This window comes from Rissa tridactyla, chromosome 2 (assembly GCF_028500815.1).
Source record: "Rissa tridactyla isolate bRisTri1 chromosome 2, bRisTri1.patW.cur.20221130, whole genome shotgun sequence".
Lineage (NCBI taxonomy): Eukaryota > Metazoa > Chordata > Aves > Charadriiformes > Laridae > Rissa > Rissa tridactyla.
In genome coordinates this window covers 99,164,009-99,183,026 of record NC_071467.1, presented here as the reverse complement: position 1 = coordinate 99,183,026, position 19,018 = coordinate 99,164,009, and the positions used below count along the sequence as shown (strand labels likewise).

The following is a 19,018-nucleotide window of genomic DNA, read 5'->3' as shown; positions in this document are numbered from 1 at the left end:
ATTGTTTGTTTTACATTTCTTTATGCTTATTCACCAACTGATACTTGCTCATGCTGTGTGTTTTCCTGTTAGTTTTTGTTTTGATTTGGTTGCTAAGTTTGAGAACTAGGAAATTTTTTTTTTTTTTTTTTTTTGGAGGGGGTAACCCCTGGAATTCATTCAGGGCATGACTTTTGGAAAGATACTAATGATTTCCAGATATTTTAGTGTAGTGACGGTTGAGATGTTTGACTTGCGCCGAGTCCTGAGTGGTTGTCATCTCCAAGTTACTTGTTTTCAATAGAGCCTGAAGTTAAATGCCTAAAATTAGACATGCTCCGAAGTTCAGCTTCCAGAGATATTTGCTGTAGATGTAAGGTGCTTGTCACACAGGCATAACTAAACAGCTGGGGCTACGTTCTTGTTGTCTTGCATGGTTCAGGATCCAAAACAAATGAGCATGAAGTGAGCGTGCTGCAAATTCTGAGCAGAAATAAGGAAGGAAAAACCAGCCACAACAGGATATTGTCACTGTACATGTTTTATTGGTGGCTTCTCTTCCTGCCACAGTTCTGAAGGGATTAAAAATAAGTCTTCAGCCCACATGAATGAAGGTTAGATAAACATATTTTATATTAAACAGCATAGAGCAATAATTTTACTTTTGAACAATAGGGAACAGTAGGGAAGGGCAGTATTTTATGACTGTGAAATCTCACGATTGTGAAAGCGAGTATCTGAAGTTGGCAGTTTTGGAAGCTTGCTAATTCTACACGGTCACTGTTACAGCAAAGGAATGAAACAAAGATAATTGTGTTTGAATTGAAAAAAAATATAATAAAATAAACCATCCCCATACACAGCTTTTTGGAAATAGGCTAAAAAATGATGAAGAAAGCTATCTAGAAAATTTGCTTGCCAGCAGAATCAAGGGCCACAGTGGAAATGGGGGACTCTGCAAGCAACTGCAGAATATAAAGTTTACATTGTTTATGGAAACAAAGAGAGTGAGTTACTGTTATGCTTGCAAAGGTAATTGCCAAAATATAAACTGAAAGTGTGATTTTCCCGGTCAAAGAAATGGCTTTGACTAAAGTTTACTAATAAAAAAGGTGGTTCTGTATATATTGCCTCCCCTTTTGCCATGCTTCTTTTTCTTCTCTTGTGGAAAAAAAACTCTCAGTTGTGCATCTGTACAGGTTAAGCTGGCTGAAAATTAACCCAACCAAAAAACATCTGAGCAGATTCACTGCAGATTTTCCTTGGCGCTTACTGATGGCTTCCCAAAATCTTTGTGTATCCTCTTCTGCCTGCAAGGGAGTTCCATGTTGAAAGGTAGCTGGAAATATCTTCTGTACTTCTTTTAGCAATTTCTGTGGCTCTGTAGCCTGGGAAAGGGTATGGTGGCACCCTGAGATCTGTGCCCAGTATTTTGCTAGGTTGGAGCATGTGCAGAAGAACATAGATCTTCACATAGATCTTCACCTCTCCGTGTTGATGTACCCTGAAGTGATGTTTTGAAGCTCAACTGAAAGCATTTTCTTTATTGTTCACAAGGGTTTTCCTTCCCTTCTTTTGTAAGTGCTGTTTCTGGGTGTTTTGGAGATACAAAACTGCTTAGACAAGGAAGAGGACAGGAAGAACTGAGGTTTGCAGCACCTGCTTGCGGAAGCAGGAAACCGGGTGCATTTGACTGCACCCATTGTGTAGGAACATTATTACCCTAAAACTCTTCCACACATATCTGGCAGTAGATAGTAATTTTTTTTCAGAAGTGGCAACTAATTGGCATCTTCTGCCCCCCCCCCCCCCCAATTCTATTTCAGGCACTTGAAGTGGGCTTAGTTATTGCAGAATACGAGGTTCTGGAATATGATACCATTTCACAGTGTCTTTTAAGTGGTAAACCAAAAAGTGGAGCACCAGGAACTGTGGCTTGTTTTTGAAAATTTCATCTCTTGCAACCAAATGGAAGTCCAGTTTCACAGTCCAGAGATTTCTTTTTGCTTCTGTTAAAGTTAATGCCTGTAGTATGGCTAATGTTCCTCTTTGTAAGTCTGCAGTGTACATTTTTACATCTAAACTTACTCATCTAGATTACTTTTATCGTAGAAGTACCTGGTTTAGACTTGCGTTTTAGGATCAGATGAATTGCAACTTAGAATTGCCTTTCTTCCCCATTGACAATAAAAGAAATTTAGACAGACTAGCTCAGGTATTGACATCAGTGTTAGGACAGATAAATTCTAACCCTTCCTCTAGCAAAGTCCTTGCATAAATTTTTAAAGCATGTCCTAATATGCTAATTTTTACAGTGCCCTTGTTTTAAGTTACAATGAGCATGGTTCAGTGTTTAAATACAGGATGTTCCAGATTTTCAATGTGTAAGGGCCTAATCAATTCTTCTATAATACCATTGTAATGTCTGAAAGGTTTAGTCTTTGATCAAGCCACTTAATTCCAAGAATAATGCACGTAAATTTAACACAGTGCTGACAGATTCTACAGTGGGGGGAAAAAAGCGCCACCCAACTTTCTTTTGGTTTAGAATAACTTGTGAAGTTGGCACTTTTTTTCCCTTACTGATGTTTGTTTCTTTCTGTTGTGTGCACTTACTGGGATATCACTGGGATAACGTGAACAAAACTGCTCTGTTTGTATTGGTGTGTATTTTTAAAGACCACAGACACATTTTTCTATAGAAAAGGAACTGAAAATAGAATTGCACAGACATTGCAACAGCAATAATGGGGCAAGTTAGTTTAGATGTGACAGTTCCCATTCTAGTGAAGGATTGCACTTTAAGCCTACTGTTTTATTTTTAAATTGATGAATATATGCAGGCGCAAGGCTTTCATCTGTCCTGGAAGCATGTTTCTGAATAGGTACTTTAGAAACATTGCTATAAGGATCCTGCCGTTCCTACATTCATGCAACTCCCATTGCTATCTGGGGAATCTAATTTATATTGAAGCCACAGAAAGACGTGCCAGCAGGGTGGCTGGGTATATGCACATATGTCTGTATTGTCTTCCTTCTTTGCAGTTTGAATAAATCAACTACGTACTTATGCCAGTTACACAGACAAAGTGAAAAGGTGCTTGACTTGCTGTGCTGTGTTGTAAGTTTTTAAAAACTAAACCTTTAAATCTGGGGGGAAAATGCAGATCTGTGTTGATGCTACTCTTAGTACTGCTACTTTGAAGGTATTTACTGAAGACTACAAAAGTAGAAACCAGACTGAAATCTCTGGAGCAGTTAGTGCTCGAGGCTGGTGAGCTTGAGCTGGGTCATGCCTGATGAAACCTGTCTTGGTCCTGCTTCCTTTTTGTTGCTGACCTACTGTCTGTGGTGGATGAGGTGATGGTGTTGGGCTAGGCAACGCTCTTCACAGGTTGTGTGAAAATAATTGTTTGGGCTTTGAGAGCACTCATCAGGTCTGAAAAGACCAGTTGGGAACAATAGCTGTTATCCAAGAATTCATTTCGGAGAAAAAGATGGGTAACTGGTGTATTTAACCAATGGTTATGAAAACTAAGGATCCAAGTTCCAGTTAGTTGTCTGAGCCCTACAGGTGTCAAAGAAAGGTGGGAAAGAGTGCTGTGGTGTCCCTGCCATGGGAAGTTGCTAGGGACTTTCAGAGGAAGCTTTGCAGGCACTCAAGCCCCTGCTTTGTTGTATTTTACTCTCCTGGAGTTATTGTTTTCCTTGTTTCTGTTCATTTTCACTTCAGCATCTGTCTCCTAACTTTACATATGCTTAAATTGGGTCTTCTGAATGGACCCTGTGAGAAAAGCTGGAGTGATGGACTAATGTGATAAGGTCAGTCTGTTCTCCCTGCATCAGTATGAATCTACGCATAAGCAAGGAGGGTAGGCGGTACAAGATGCCACCTTTGCTACAAGTATGAGATCCCAGTGACTTCCTACTTCCTGTGACGGCTTTGGAAAAGCAAGGCTGGTAGTCCTGGTGTTTGGGTTGGTTTTTTTTTTTTTTTCTGCCAAAATTACTGCTTGGATAACAACATTTCGCACCTCTCTTCCCATTTCTCATTAAAATATCTTCTATACTCTGACCTGCTGGCTGTAGTTCTGCTTTTGGATGTGTCTGCCATGTTATACCATGTGATACTATACCTGCACAGAGGTATGTCAAATGATTCTTTTTAAAGTACTCTTTTGTGGCTAAAGGTACTGTAATTAGTGTGCTACCTCACTGCTGAGTAATTTGAAGAAATGAGGCAGCTCTCCTAACAACCTAAAGGCATTCTGGTTTAAAAAACCCAACCTGAATGACTAAAAGTTCCAGCTTGTTTGATTTTACTGCTGCTTCTATTACAGGTAGGAATTAGTGCTGGCTATCTCAGGTACAAGGGAATTTTATCATGCTATGTTTTGGCATTACTCACTGAGAGAACACTAATTACTGAGTTACAGGTAGCGGCAGAACATCGCTGCACATAAATGATCACTACTTAAACATCTGTTCAACATACAGTGTCATTACAGTTCAATGTAAGAGCTGTTGACAGCAAGCTAAAGCTGTTTTTGGATCAGGTCCACACATTAAATTTATCAGCCATCAAAGGTAAATGTGTGGGTGTGTGACTTAGCATTGTGATGTAGATTTGACTTCTCAAGCTTACTTATGACTTAAATGTTTTTCTTTTAAAATTTCTGATGACTCAGGGTTTAATCTGCTCTATAGCTATATTTATGTGTGTGTCCTGCTAGTGATTATTCTGCTAGTGGCTTCATAGAGGTAATCCAGAAAGAACATCTGTTTCAAGTTTATAGGCTAAATCATGGAAGGATATTTGACCCTGTAAGTAGGGAAACAGCAGAATTTACCCAGGAAAACGGCACAACAGGCCAAAATACTGGCAATTTGGCATATTCTACTTTACCAACTCCATATCCCACATGCAACAGCAACGAAAAAGCCAGGGCTAATGAGAACTTGGTGCTGCTTCCACAGGCGACGGTAATCTTAAATTGGTCATGCATATATGCTTTTCTCTCTCTCTTATGAGAGAAATTCTATTTTCAAACCTTTGCTTCTGCCCTCTCAAAATCTTCTATGGGACTCTGACAACACAAAGTCAGAGAAATGAGTTGTTTCAGTATAATATCAGAGATGTGACTTTTCAGTAGTCACATCAGTATTTCCCCAATGTAAATTAATGTCTCCTCTCTGATCCATGCTGTTTGCAATTCACAGTGCTTGGATGTAGACATGAAGTATAGCATCTTGCAAGCGGCAGTTGATTCTGATTTCTTCACAAATGGCTGTTTATGCTGGCTGTTGGTGCGCTGAGTTCTGTGCAAAGCGATACCACCGTGGAGTATGCACAGATGATGTTACAGGAATACTCCTCTGTGGAAACCCGAGTCAAAATTCTAACAGTAGGAAACTTGACATGATTTCTGTGATATTGCCCTCTTTTTGGGGGCGTTTGTCACCTTCCCGCATAGAGTTAAGTGATCTCTGTAGAGAATATTTGTCCTTACGGTTCATAAAAATAGTCTGGAAGATCAAAATATTTTGAAAAATTTCAGTTAAGTATCAGATATCTTTGAGATGATCTGATTAAAGAATATTCTCTCTCTCATTCTTAACACACCCATTTTAAATATCACAATTTGGATGTTACGAAATGCTATCATACCAGCAGGCCTAATTTTCAACATCAAAGTAGAAGTGTCGCCAGCAAAGTGAACTTAAACATGTTGTTTGCCAGGTGTCTTTGGTTATATGTGCAAAATAATCTTTTAAACAGAGAATACAAGTTATTGCCCTTCTGTAGTTCTTGCTTTGTTCTTTACAAGAAAGACACCATCCTGGAAGATGGGGCCGATCTCTGGCAAAGTGGAATGTTTTATTATGGCATCCCTTTTCCAAAATACTGCCCAAGCACTGTTGGACTCCACAGACAGTGGTTTGAGTTGAGAAGGAGTTGCTGTTGCTGTCAGTAGTTTCTTATGCTTTTCCAAATACTGAAAACAGCTGTTTGGTGATCTGTGGTAAGTTAGTGAATAGAGGAGAAGTTCTAATTTGGCAGATGAAAACCTCGTAGCAGCCTCCTAAACTAATGCTCAGTAGCTCATTAGTAGATAGCAGCAAATACGAAGTATCTTTACCATGGGCTACGATGTCATCTTTATACTGAGCCACTGAACAACCCTTTTGTTCAGCAGATGAAATGTAGGTGTAAACCCTTATTCTCTCATTCGGCTGATAAGCGCAAGGCCTGGAATAAAAGTAGAGGTATCTTCTGCGGTATCTGTAATCTGAGGGCAGTCTGCATCACCTGCTGCCTGTTGAAGCGGGCATGGACGGGGGTGCTAGCCGCCAGTATTCTGGCAGCCTAACACTCATACCTCTGTGTATGAATGTGCAGCAGGCCTGCTTTTTGTCCAAAGGTGGTATGTTGTGGGGGACACGTCAGCACCTTCTCATCAAACAAGTGACATATTAGCAGTGTGATTTCTCATAGTGATTTTCATAGTGAATGAATTATATAGCATTAATAGGAATTTTGCTTACAAAGGGCTGTCTGGTTTGGGTAATGGACTTAATTGCCATTTGGAGTTTGGAGAGAACTGTGTGGTCAATTTGTTATATCCTCCTAGATTTTTGGAAAGTGAGATCAGTTTTTCTGCTAGTATAAGGGAGGAAAAAAGTAGTAAAGGAAAAGCAAAGTATTTTTGAGGTCAAAACAGAATGCAGGATACTTCTTCCTCATAGTTAACTATAAAGAAAATGTTAAAAGCACTAAAATAACAGACTATGGGCTTAATCTTACTTATTATCTCTTCCTAGAGTGTGATCTAGTAACTCTCAAATGTCTATTACCGCTTCCTTAAATAGGGTGATTTGCAGATGCGAGGCTTGTGGGATGAGGGGAATTGAAACTTCCTGAAGTGGGTTGTTAGCAGCCTACCATGACCTACGGTGAGTGGGCACCAAGAATATTCGTGATGATTTGATGGAAGGGTATAAACACAGATTTTGCCTCCTCTTGTATTTTCTGTTTCCCATCCCAAGAACTTCTAGACGGGAAAAACACTTTCCACTTTCTCCTCATAAGATTTTTGTGGGTTTTTTCAGTCATTTTTCAGTGCACCAAACAACACATTTACCTGTGTCCTTTTGGAAATGCACTGTGGCTCCATGACTTTCTGTTAGAGGAACGTGGTAAATTGCTACCTTTTTTTTTTGTTTTTAACCTTCACCAGGGAGCCAGTTTGCCCCCAGAACAAACAGTGATAATTGTTCCCACTCAGTGTTATGGGCAGTGGGCTTATGTCCTCCAAATGATGAGATTTTGAGACAAGCGTATTTGATGCCAGGTATTTGGAACTTTTATTTCAGGACTTGCCAAATGGCTGTTGCCCTTAAAAGTGCCCACCCTCAGATAGTTAATGGGACCCAATAAAAGACAGAGCAAAAAGTTTTATGGCTTTCCTCTGAGAATGGTTATGAAGTTGAAGAGATGAATTTCCCATGTAATGCCCTGCCTGTTGATGGAGATGACTGAAAAGGTGACTCCAGATGGCTAGGAGTCGGTGTTTCCCCTTCCTACAGTACCAGTCCAGCATTCACCAAGTTAGTTTCATGCTACTAAAAATGGGAGAAGATGCGAAGGCTCAAGGCAGACGGAGTTTACCTTCTATGTACTTTGAGGGCTTTGATTTTGGCGTAATAGTATAGGGGATCCTGAAACCATTATGTTTGGTTATTCTTGTGTCAACATCATAGGTGCTCAGTTGGTTGGTTTGACCTGTTTGCTAGCTTTGTATAAAACTCAGATTTGCAGTCTAAACATTGCTTTGAATTATTGCTGCTACAGAATTTGAATGGATAAGGGGAGGAACTATGGCTTATTTTTTTTCTCATTTTTCGTACCTGGTGTTTACATGTTCTGGATCCATCTGGCCCTTTAAAGTCGAAACTGTTGGATATTGAAGGATTCCTTAACTAGACAACAATAATCATCAACCTAGTTGGGCTGGAGCTGTTCCAGATTTTCTCTCTCTCCAGAAGTTCAGATATCTTGTTTCTGCATTGCAAGGCTGCCTTCAGCTGGCTGTGACTCAGGTACAGGTCTTCCAGATGTCGTTGCAGGATACTGTGATGAGACTGCCTTTCTGTCTTCCAGTGTTTAATCATGGAAAATGAAAGGAAGATAATATCTTGTTTTGGCAACATATCACATGCTCTGATTCCTAATTTTATTACATCTTACTCGCTACAGCATGGAAGAAAATGACTGTGAAAAGCAAAAGTGTTTCTTTTCTGTTGGCAGAGTTGAAACCAGATGTGAAAAAAATAATTGATGGCAACACGGAATAGATGTGACTATCTAAAAACATGGGTTAAATGACTTATAATGTTGGGTTGGAATGAGAAGGGTTAATTCTAATATAATTTCTTTTTTATTTCTGTGTGGACACCATTCATCGATGTTCACAAGCCCTCAATTTACTGTTTACAAAGTGTTTTTAGCAACAGTGGAAATAACCAAAAGGGTTTTTATTTTTACACACACACACACACACACACACACACACGAATGCTTTTCTCTTTGGGAAGGGAAAGGCAGGAAAGTGTGACTGTTACTTCACTTGTGATGCAGTACATTTCTTAAAGTCTTAGGGATTTATATACTTAGGTACCTTAAATATGTAGAGTGAAGAATAAAATTAATGTTAAAAAATGAATGAAGTAAAGTCACTGTCGGATGAACTGCCAGTCCTTGTGTGTATGCATGTGAATGCTGCATGTGTTTAAAATGTTACATATGAATAACTAAACAGAGGCGGTAGTCGTATGAAAAGCTGTCATATCCCTCTACTGCTCTGTGGAGAACAGGCTAGATCTGGTCTGGTACCAATGTTAGTGCTTGGTTTTAAATACAGAGTTCAGACTGCCGGGCGGAACAAATTTTCTCAGCACTTGGAAAGGAGCTCCCTGGTTTTACTGGTGTCTTGACATTTGTCTCGCATTCCTGATACCCAAGAAACAAACAACTTCCCTCCCTCTCTTTGTGACAGGTTATAGTTAAGAAAAGATTTGACCTGTTTTATCCAATGCTTTCAGGTTGGCTCAGGTAAATGCAGAAGGGATTGATCTACAGAAGTATTCTGCAATTGCTTAGCACCTCTGAAAGTCAATCTTGCAGTGAAGTATGTGCTAGACCTTGCAGTGAGCTCTGCACAGCTAAGTTTGATCTTCAGACTGAACTCCACAGAAATCAGAGGTGACCTTGGTGTATTCAGATTCTAAGTGCAAGCTTACAGGTGGACAGATAAAAGTAGTATTCTCCAATACTATTGCACAAGGTTTTTGTCCAACAGGTACCAAATACCTCATGGATGACAGAAAGGTTTTATCAGTAATTCTTGTATTTACCTGGCTTTCCTGTCCGTTGGTGTTCCTCTACCAACCCCTCTGCTGATGGATCCTTTAAAACCAATCACATTGTTTGTAATATCTTACTGTGAATACACACGAAAAAAAAACCCACCCTGAAAGCCTTAATGGTAGACAAAGAAAACAAATGCAGCATGTTGTGTTTAGGGGCAGCGCTGCCTGTCAGAAAAACATGGCCATGGAGGAGAGGAATCTGGAAAGCTGCTGAAGAGCTATGGTGGCTGCAGTTCAGAAGGGAGGGCAAAGGCAAAAGCATGAATGGCCTCATCCAGTGAGGAAAAGTCTTCTCTTTCTGCATTTCAGACTGCATTTTTTTTTTGTATCTGGGAGTCGATGTCCCAAGCAATGCATTGGGGTGCAGCCTTCTCACTTCCTGTATGCTGCTGTGGTAGGTCACACCATGTTCAAATCACACTTGGGAATCCTGATGTGTGTTTGTGCCTCTTCAACACCATCACTGTCATTTACAGATCCTGAAAAGGAAGGTTAATCTTTATGTTTTTAAATCATATCTGTAGCGTTTAATGGTGTGTCGTAGCCATTCCTTTGTAAGGTACTTTCTAGCTTAATTCAGTACAAAAAGCATAAGCTAGTATTCTGAGATTATTGCTTGCTGAGCACATTGAGTCTGTGATGTTTGGCTGCTCAGCAGAAACAACCCTTATAAATTGAAAGCTGATTGAAATGCAGGGCTAGCATGTGCTTTTGCTTTTATCCTGGTACAAGGCTTTGCCCCAACTCTTGCAGAAACAGCGCAGAGAAGAAATAGCCTTGGTTAACTTGTACAACAAAATGAAGGTGTGATAGTGGCATGGTTGGTGTACCTGTGCTAGCTTTAACCCAAGTAGCACAGGTGATATGTGCTCAGAGGAACTGATAGTGTAGGCAAGCAACAGCGTATGTATGCAAGGCTGCTGTGCTGTTGTATACTATATGTTAGCTTGTGACGAAGTCTCTGCTGCTTGCCTTTTGCTGCTGCTGGCATTACCTGCCTTAATTATGTACATGCTATTACAAATGTGTCTGCCATGGCATTTTGCACTTTCATTTTGCTGTGCGTGTGAACCTGTGAAATCCCAGCATCTTTAACATCTTGAACTGAACATACAAGAACTGAATGAAAGTGAAAAGCAAATTCTTGCTTATCTTGATGTTTTTTTACTGGTGTACAGCATCCATGAGTGATGCTGCACAGAAGGGGGTGTTATCTTTTAAACAATCAGCCACATTGGGTTTCTTGGAGTCTCTGCGCTTTCCTTCTTTATTCTGAATCAGAGGGGCTCTGCGTGCCACAAAGTTGAGCTGCGCTGGATGTACTGGTGTGACCCTACGTGGGAGCAGGCTGACGTGGGGTTAAGGTTCACTGAATTGTCATTGATAAATTGGCATCCATCAGTCTTGGCAACTTGCTTAGAAAAGATGCAATCAGAGCAGCCCTGTAGGGGAATGTCTTCTTTTCAGCCATTGCTGTGGTACCTCTGGCTGCAGAAGGAGGGGCAGGAGTTAGTGTTTTGAGTGTAACTGTATGCTAATAGACCAGATGAGAGTTTGGGATTTGTACTTCAGCATCTGGATTTTGTGAGACCAGTGCAATTTTGTTCTCTTACTTTTTAAATCTTGCATGGAAAATAAGAATTATCTTATTTAAATAAAGCGTAAAGTATTGTCATAATAAGACATAGCTAATTACTTGCTTTTGGGTATAGTTCTATGGTACCGTCTGTTATAAATGCAGGTTTCTTACATGAACAAGAAATAAATCAATACTGTCTCAGCTCCAAAGAACTAAGATTCAGCATACCTAAGTACTTAAATTACTGCATTATTCCATTGCACGGCTGCCTGCACCACTGAAATAAAAGAAGAGCAGCAATGTAGCTAACAAACCTTTAATAAAAGCATTTGCTTGAACAGCACCCTGTTGGATACAGTCCACCACAGTAAAAGCAGTTTGGGGCTGTAGTGTCTTGTTAAACACATTGTAAATGTTTTTGACAAGAAGCCTGGCTGAATTCAACCACCTCTGAACAGACAGCATGTCAGAGCATTTCAGAGTGAGATGCATCATCCTGTCCTGGATTGATGGCTTTGGATAATCCTCTAATCCAAGTGATTGCTTAAATGTTGCAGCCTATTTAGGTTTGCTCAGTCTGGGATGACTAGCTGCTGGAGAGCTCAGGGTGATTTTTGAAAAAAAAAAAAAAAAAAAAAAAAAAAAAAAGAGACTGCAGCTGAATAAATGAATTTAACTCCAGCTGTCTAGGGTCCAGGCTGGACTTACGGATGTTGAATCCTAATGCTGTATTGCTCTGTTAGAGACAGCTCCTGAGCTCTGTTGTTCCTCTGACTTCTGGGATTTTTGCGGAGGCTGCCAAAGAGAAGGTGACTTGAACCCTATGGTTCTATGATTCTGTGAAGAAGGCAGCTTGGTGTCGGTTTTGCCCTGAGGACACTGAAGCTTTTGCTTGTCCTTGTGTCTGATAGGAGTAGGCTCTAGTCATGGCTGCTTGCCCTCTGCATATACCTGTCTTGTGCCCCTTACAGTGGGACCAGACCACTTGGCAAAGAACAGCTGAGAAGCATTTTCCTTTAGCTGTCTGCATGATGGTAGGGCAAAGTTGTTTTCTTTGCACTCTGGTACTGCAAAAAAAATGGTAAGTTGAAAGGCCTGCTTGGAGGATGCTGTGGAGTGGAGCGTGACAGCTAAGGCAGCTGTCCAGTTACTGCTTGTGAAATAGCGTCACATCAGGATTGTTGGGTTTGCCCTTTTTGGAGGGGTTTTGGAGAAAGTCAGGCACTGGGGCAATGCTTCAGAGTTCCGGTCTGCTTCTGGGCCTCTGACTCCCACCAAGAGGACAGGAAGGAGAGTGGTGTCCCCTGCACCTGGGTTGGGCTGGTGTGCCGGGTGGCTGGCAGTGTAGCAGAGCCCTGTCCCGGGGAGAGAGTGAGAACCGCTCCAAGCCTGCCCGTACCGCGGGTAGCTGGAGCCTACTCTTCCTTCAGTCTGAGTTCCTGGGTGGCTACGTGCTTGTTTAATCCCTTCTGTTGTTGGGCAAGGAAAGTTACCGCTTGGGCTCACAAGTGAGAATTCTAAGAAACAAAAGATTAATTGCTCTCACTTTTTTCACTCCCTTTTCCTGGCTCCACTCTTTATTGTTCTGAGAATGGAGAGATTCCTTCCCCCTCTCCTCTAAGAATCACAACTGTTTTTTGTTTTGTTTGTCTTTTGCAGATCAATTTTGTAGCCTGTCAACTGTTTGCACTTTTGGCTGCATTTTGGTTTCGTATTTACTTGGGTCCCAGTCATGCCAGCTCTGCTGTTCGCCATGCATTTGCCACCCTCTTTGGAATATACTTTGCTGTCTTCTGCTTTGGGTGGTGAGTATTTAGTCACCATGTAGACAAGGCTTGGGTAAAAATATTTTTGAACTTCATATCAGCTTTTCTGGATTACATCTTTTTAGACCTTCTTAGTCTTAAGGCGCTTTCTGTGTTATCCTAAAAAAACGCAGTAATTCCTAACCAGCATAACCATACCAGACTCTTAAAGTAAAATGAACCATGAAAGTATTTATAAGTGAAGTATTTAATCAGTGAAGTTTGTTCTGGAAGGTAAAGCCACGCCAGTCTGCTGTGAAGATACCTCTTTTGGAAAAGATGCGTCCAGTTTGAATGTGCATTTTGAGCTAGGCTGCTCTTTCTCTCAATGAAACACATTGACAGTATCTTGTCAATAAGTATTAATTTATGTTGGATATTCAGGCTATAAAGATGTCATTGTGATAACTCATGTTTACTGATACTGTGATATGACACCACATTCATGTCATTTGCATGGAAAAATATTCCCTTGCTCTGAACTGCCAGCCCTTCCAGGTCACGTAGAAATTATCTAAATACTCACTTTGTTGTCTTCAAGGTATTCCATTCATCTTTTTGTCCTGGTGATGATGAACTATGGCATTATGAATATGGCGAGTATTCCCAACATCCACAGGTGAGCTGATGTGGCTGCAAGTCTGGAGCTGCCCCTCTGGCAACTTCTCTCCTTTCATGGAGAAGCATGAGGGTTTTTTGGGACCACCTTCTCTTCTTTCCTGCTTTTCTTTCCCAGTTACTTGCAGAAGCTTTGTTCATTCAGTTACAGAAGCAGCTGTAACTTCAATTTGTGGTTTTTTGCATTGATACATTGCATTTCCCTACAAAATTGCTGGCCTCAAGAGTTGGCTTTTGCAGACTTAATAATTTATGCCCAAACCTCTGGTTTCTTAAACATAATGAAGTCATATTCTCCTTAGTCTTGTGTCCTTGAGGATCGCTTTTGATAATTCTTTTTAATGTGTTTTCCCCCTTGCTGTTTGGCCTTTAGGTATTTTCCACTTATTCTTGAGTTAGGTAGTTCAAATAAGGTCACTGTGGCAGCTTAACTTAGTGATCTACAAAATTAAGTCTTGCATTTGGTTCTGGGCTTTGAGCTTGAAAAGTAGAAAGTACCAGAAATGTCATTGCTTTTAAGCAGAAGCTTACAGCATCATCATGAGAAGTTCTTGACTGTGGGATCTTTCTTTTCCCTATGCAAATGTCTCAGAGGAAGGAAGACACCTAGACTCCTAAAGTGCTTTATCAAATGAGTGCCTTCCTGGCCAAAAGACAAAAAGCGCTTTCATATGAAAATGAAAACTACATGGTAGTTATGTCTGCTTCTTTCACTGACTAAGAGGAGGTTCATGTGGAAGAACTTCTCTGCCCAGTCACTGAGCCTTCTCATGTAGGTCCCATGCTCTCTAATAGAGTTCAGCACGTCGGAGCTTTTAAAATTGTGTAGGTGGAGTTGTTTACTTCCCATCAATCTGCACAAATAGAAATTTTTATTTGTAAAACTGCTGCTTTATAGCAGGCTAGAAGGACGAGCTGGCAGTTCTTCCCACTTCTTTACTTTTGCGTTGGTCTCCCTAACAGCATGTGGTTAATACAATGGTTTGGTTTCGGTGTGTTACAGGTGATTTCTGTCTCTACGCTGTGTGGCTGTTTCTGTAGCTGCTGTTGAATGCTCACATCCACATCAGTCTGGGCTGGGGAACGGAAACCCTTTCTTCACTTGTCTTCAGGGTCAGGGCTGTCTGAGGATCTCATGCTCAGATAATCATCTCCCCTTCTTTAGCACTTCCTGAGGGAGCCCCACTCTAATCATCAATTGCGATTTCTCTAGGATTGTTTAAAAACGTGAACCGTAAACAACAGGCCTGTCTATAGCAGTCACAAGCATTTTGCACGAGCAAGACAGGTATTAATCGAGGTTTTTTGCAGCCTCTCACAGAGTGTATAGCCCAGAAGTCCAGAGGTAATTAATAATTAAAAAAAAAAAGAAAAAAAGTAATTGGACAATGTTTAAAGAAGTGCCTTCCAGAAACCAGAAAGAAAAGGTGCTAAAAATGTGTACTACTTGTCTCTTGATCATCTCCTGATCATCAGGTAGTTACTGATTGCAGATCAGAGGAACCAAGTCTACAGAGGAAATCATCCAGTACTTACTTATGTCTTCCTAGTCAAGTTGAGGTGGTGGTAGGGAAATAAGCACAGTTTCAACAGGAAACCCCCTCACTCTTACTGTTTAGCCAATTAGTCACAATGGGGAAAAAACCTGTATACTGCAACACAAATTAAGTTAGTTCATGTAATGTTGCACACTGCTGCGCGATAGTAATGTGTTGATTTGAGTCAATGTGAAATAGCAATCCAACATGCTGAAAAACCGTAGGAGGGCTAGGAGGATCGGGTTAGGACTTTTAAACTGTATTCCACTAGCCATAGCAGTGTGACTCAAAATACATCCCCATTATTAATTTTGGCAAAATAACAGTGTATTCAAGCTGCTTGAGAATAAGCTTGAAAAATGCCAGTTTAAGGGCGGGACCTGTTCATACTGAGAGCCTGTAAGAACACTTGATCCTTCATAGTGGGACTCTAAGACTTGGCTTTTTTCCCCCCAAAATGCAAGTGGAAGTGAACAAATGACATAAAGAAACAACATAGTTTAACCTGCATGCCCCTTTCCCTGGTTATTTTCTGATAGTTTGCTCTCTGGTGAGGCTGCCAGCCTTCAAGACCTGTAAATGGACAAACTAATCCAGCATCAGAAATGCTGCCAGCTGCAGCAGCAATTCAGTATCTCTCTCCCTGCTCACTCCCTTTCAATCTAGGTGCTTTACACTTAAGCATTGAGGCTTATTTTAGATGCTTCATCCTGTCCATCGCCATTACGTGTCTGAGCTGGGTGACTTGCCTCTGGAGGCACGCTTGCTGTTCTCTGCTGATGAGAGGGAGCCCAAGGATCTGGCTGAGGCTGGACTGGATGCCTGACCCAGATAAAATAAGATAAATTCTGCTCTAAATCTCCTGAAGAAGCTGTCGTGTCCCCTCAGTCTGCCTTTCATCCAGCTGTTCGCTGTGGGCCGCGTGACCTGCAGGTTGCCTTGCAATCCATCACTGTCACTCACATTTCAGTTTATTAGTCCCCAGGGAGGAAAAACTCATTTCTTTCAAAGCCAACCATGATTTGACAAAGGCCTGGCTCATTTTCAGTTGTCTGCTGACTGTTCCTCTTGTCTGATTTCGCCTTTAGCTCCCTACCACGATCAATCCTCTAATGGATCTGGGGGCACCCTGCTTGGTAATGTGTACTTACCAGCCTGCCTGACCTCCTGTGGCTCAGCTGTGCTGGGTGTGTAGGATGTGCAGGCTCATTCTGTAGTCTGTATGTCTTTGCATCTTGTCCCCCATGTGGCTAACTTCTCCTGATGCAGGGGACACCAGCAGACGTGGTCCAGACCTGTCTGTGTGATGCATGCCTTTCCCAGCTCTCCATTGCACTGTCTAGTTTGCTTCATGTGTCAGTCTGTTTCTAAATATCCGTCCACTTCTTATCTCCCCAGTATCTTCTTTCTTGCTCAGGTAAATACAGGGAGAACTTAGTGGTATGAAGGGCTTCATCTGCCGCACCTAGACACTGCAATACTTCCAGTCCTCAGACTCTTCGACTCTTGAGATAGAGTCATGCTACTGTCCTGCCTGACATAATTTAGCAATCATCTTGAAAAACAGAAGTTGTCACGCTCTACTTAAGGAGTGCGTCATCGGTTGGACTTAATGATCTTAAAGGTCCTTTCCAACCTAAGTGATTCTATGATTCTTCTGGAAGATGGCATATTTCAGCATGTAGAGCTGGAAAGATTAGGCTACGTGTCATTATCTGCCTTTGTACAAAATCAGAAGAGAGAAAATACCTTAAACTTGAAATATTTTAGTTTCTGGTAGCTCTGAGGAAGTGTTGTACGTGTAAATAAAGAACACTTACAGATTAAAAAAGCAGTGGATAACTTCAGCAATGCACATACAATCAGAAATTTCAAAATAATATGTGAGGGTGGGAACTCTGAAATTGAAATGCCCAACTTGAAGTGATCCTATTTCTTCTTTTCTTTTTGCCCACCCGCGGTGTGAGGAGACACCTTAGTAATGTTTAAGCTGGGTACACAAAGCCATCAGTCCTCTTTGAAAATTTCTGCCACATCTTGTAACATAGCTTCAGACTTGTTAACAACCTAATTTGCAAAAATCAAACTCTACTCCTAAACAAGCCCAAACCCAATTTGAGGGACTCTAGTTCTTGTTGGTACTTGTGTTGGTAACTATGTGTTCTGTATGTTATGTTTTTAGGTACTCCTTTGTCGTAGCTATGGGATACCTCACGTTGTGCCACATAAGCCGAATATACATATTTCATTATGGTATTCTCACTACAGATTTTTCCGGGTGAGTGAGTGTGCAAGCTGTGTCCTGTGTCAATTAGTATTAGTTGAATCCAGTATGTTTTAAGTGTAATTTTTATGTTATCTATGGATCACCTGTAATTTTGTTTCCCTTAAGCTTTTTCTAAGACCTTTTTTTTTTTTTTTTAAAGGAAGGAATAAACAGTGTGGGGTTTTTTTGGTTTTTTTTTTTTTTTTTTTTTTTTTTTTTGCATTGACTCATTGTTTCTGCTGTTTTCTTGCTAGACATTGTCTAATTAGGAAGGTAGAGCTTGGTTAGCTAGACTTCCACCTAGGCAGCCTGGGAGGATAAGTCTGCACAGTGGCTTGCTGGTGCTGGAGAGCACTGATAGCCCTGGCGAGCAGCATGGCCGGTGCTCTGGTCCCTGGGTTCTGCCCTGAGAGGTGGAGTGGGCAGCTCTCCTCCCACCTTCCTAGGCACAGCCGTTGGCTCTGGGTCATCTTTTCCCCCTGTTCTGATTAATCTTGATGTCCCAACGGGGAAGGTGTTTCCCACCCCAGGCACTGCAGCGTGCAGGAGATGAGGGCTTGGGCAGGGGTCTGGGTGGCTGGGCGAGCTGGCAGGTGGGTGGGTAACCCGGGCAGAGACGCACAAAATCAGCTTTTGCTCTTGGTCGGTCTTATGGGTTCTCTCACGGGGACAGGTTGTGGCTGCTGTTCAAATAGCACAACTTTCTATATGCCATGCGTTTCTGTGGAAGTGTTTTCATATACACTGTAGTCTCTTGTTTGATTTCACTGAAGCTGTAGAGGATGCTTTGCAAAAATATAGATAGCTTACTCTATATGAGAGGAAAGTATACTTTTGCATGATTTAAAAACAGTGTGCTAATCTGTATTCCACTTGTTTAATTGAATGTCTTGAATACAGAGTAATTAGTAACGTATTATGAAAAACCTCTGTAAACTGGCACAGTAAGTTAGAGATGCCTCTTGCAAACCTCTGTCGTCTTACAGGCAACTGGAGTTTTTGCTGTCTATGTGCATGTGTCTCTGTGTGAGATGGTGGTGGGTTGAAGCATTTAATTAAATGGCCGGGGGGGAGTTGTTCTGAGAGTTTGGAGTTTTTTATTAGAGGAGGGGGCAGAAATGGGAACTTGTACATTTAGAGAAATTTAGTTCTATAGTTTTTTCTGCAGTTCTTTTAATACACAAAAGCATGTCCTGAAAGAGCATGACATACCAAGAAGCCTATAAATGGGATTGGAATGCTATAGCTCTGTGAGATAGACACGGAGAGAGAAATACGAGAGAGCATTCTTTTCTAAATAGTGTGTTCAGAAATGCACTGTGAGGCATATTAGCTGTCTCCCTCTGAAGACATTTAATAAAGATCCAGCTGAGACTGGGGGTGGAAGAAGAGGAATACTGGTTGTTTATATTATAGGTTAAGTAGCACTTTTGATGAAAAGGGAGTTCCTTTTATTTAATGATGAGTTTGAGGATAATAACGGTACTGAAAGAATAATACCTGAACTTACTCTGTTTTTGATTTTGTTCTGATGCTTCAAGATATAAACCAATTCCTAAACTTCAGTCAAACATAAAACTGCCAAGTAGTAAGCAACTGGAAAATGTAGTATGGATATGAACTACCTCTTCATGGCATATTTTAAAAACTAAGAATAAATAAAAATATTGTAGTGGTATTAATAAAAATTTGCAATCCAAAATGCTCAAACCCAGGTCAGCCTTATAAATCTGTAAAACCCTTTTTCCTCAGATGTAAATATAATATATGCCCACTGAGGCTTTATACATGTACCTAAACAGAT

At 41.0% G+C, this 19,018-nt stretch overlaps 1 protein-coding gene across 3 annotated transcripts in view; it reads left to right on the top strand.

Moving 5' to 3' along the window:
* Nucleotides 1-19,018, top strand: part of MBOAT1 (membrane bound O-acyltransferase domain containing 1) — a 57,690-nt gene that overhangs the window by 11,006 nt on the left and 27,666 nt on the right. For all 3 annotated transcript variants that reach the window (XM_054192791.1, XM_054192793.1, XM_054192792.1), the window contains 3 exons: nucleotides 12,647-12,792; nucleotides 13,334-13,411; nucleotides 17,131-17,226. In XM_054192791.1, the coding sequence (XP_054048766.1) occupies nucleotides 12,647-12,792; nucleotides 13,334-13,411; nucleotides 17,131-17,226 (320 nt within the window). The remainder of the gene's footprint in view (nucleotides 1-12,646; nucleotides 12,793-13,333; nucleotides 13,412-17,130; nucleotides 17,227-19,018) is intronic.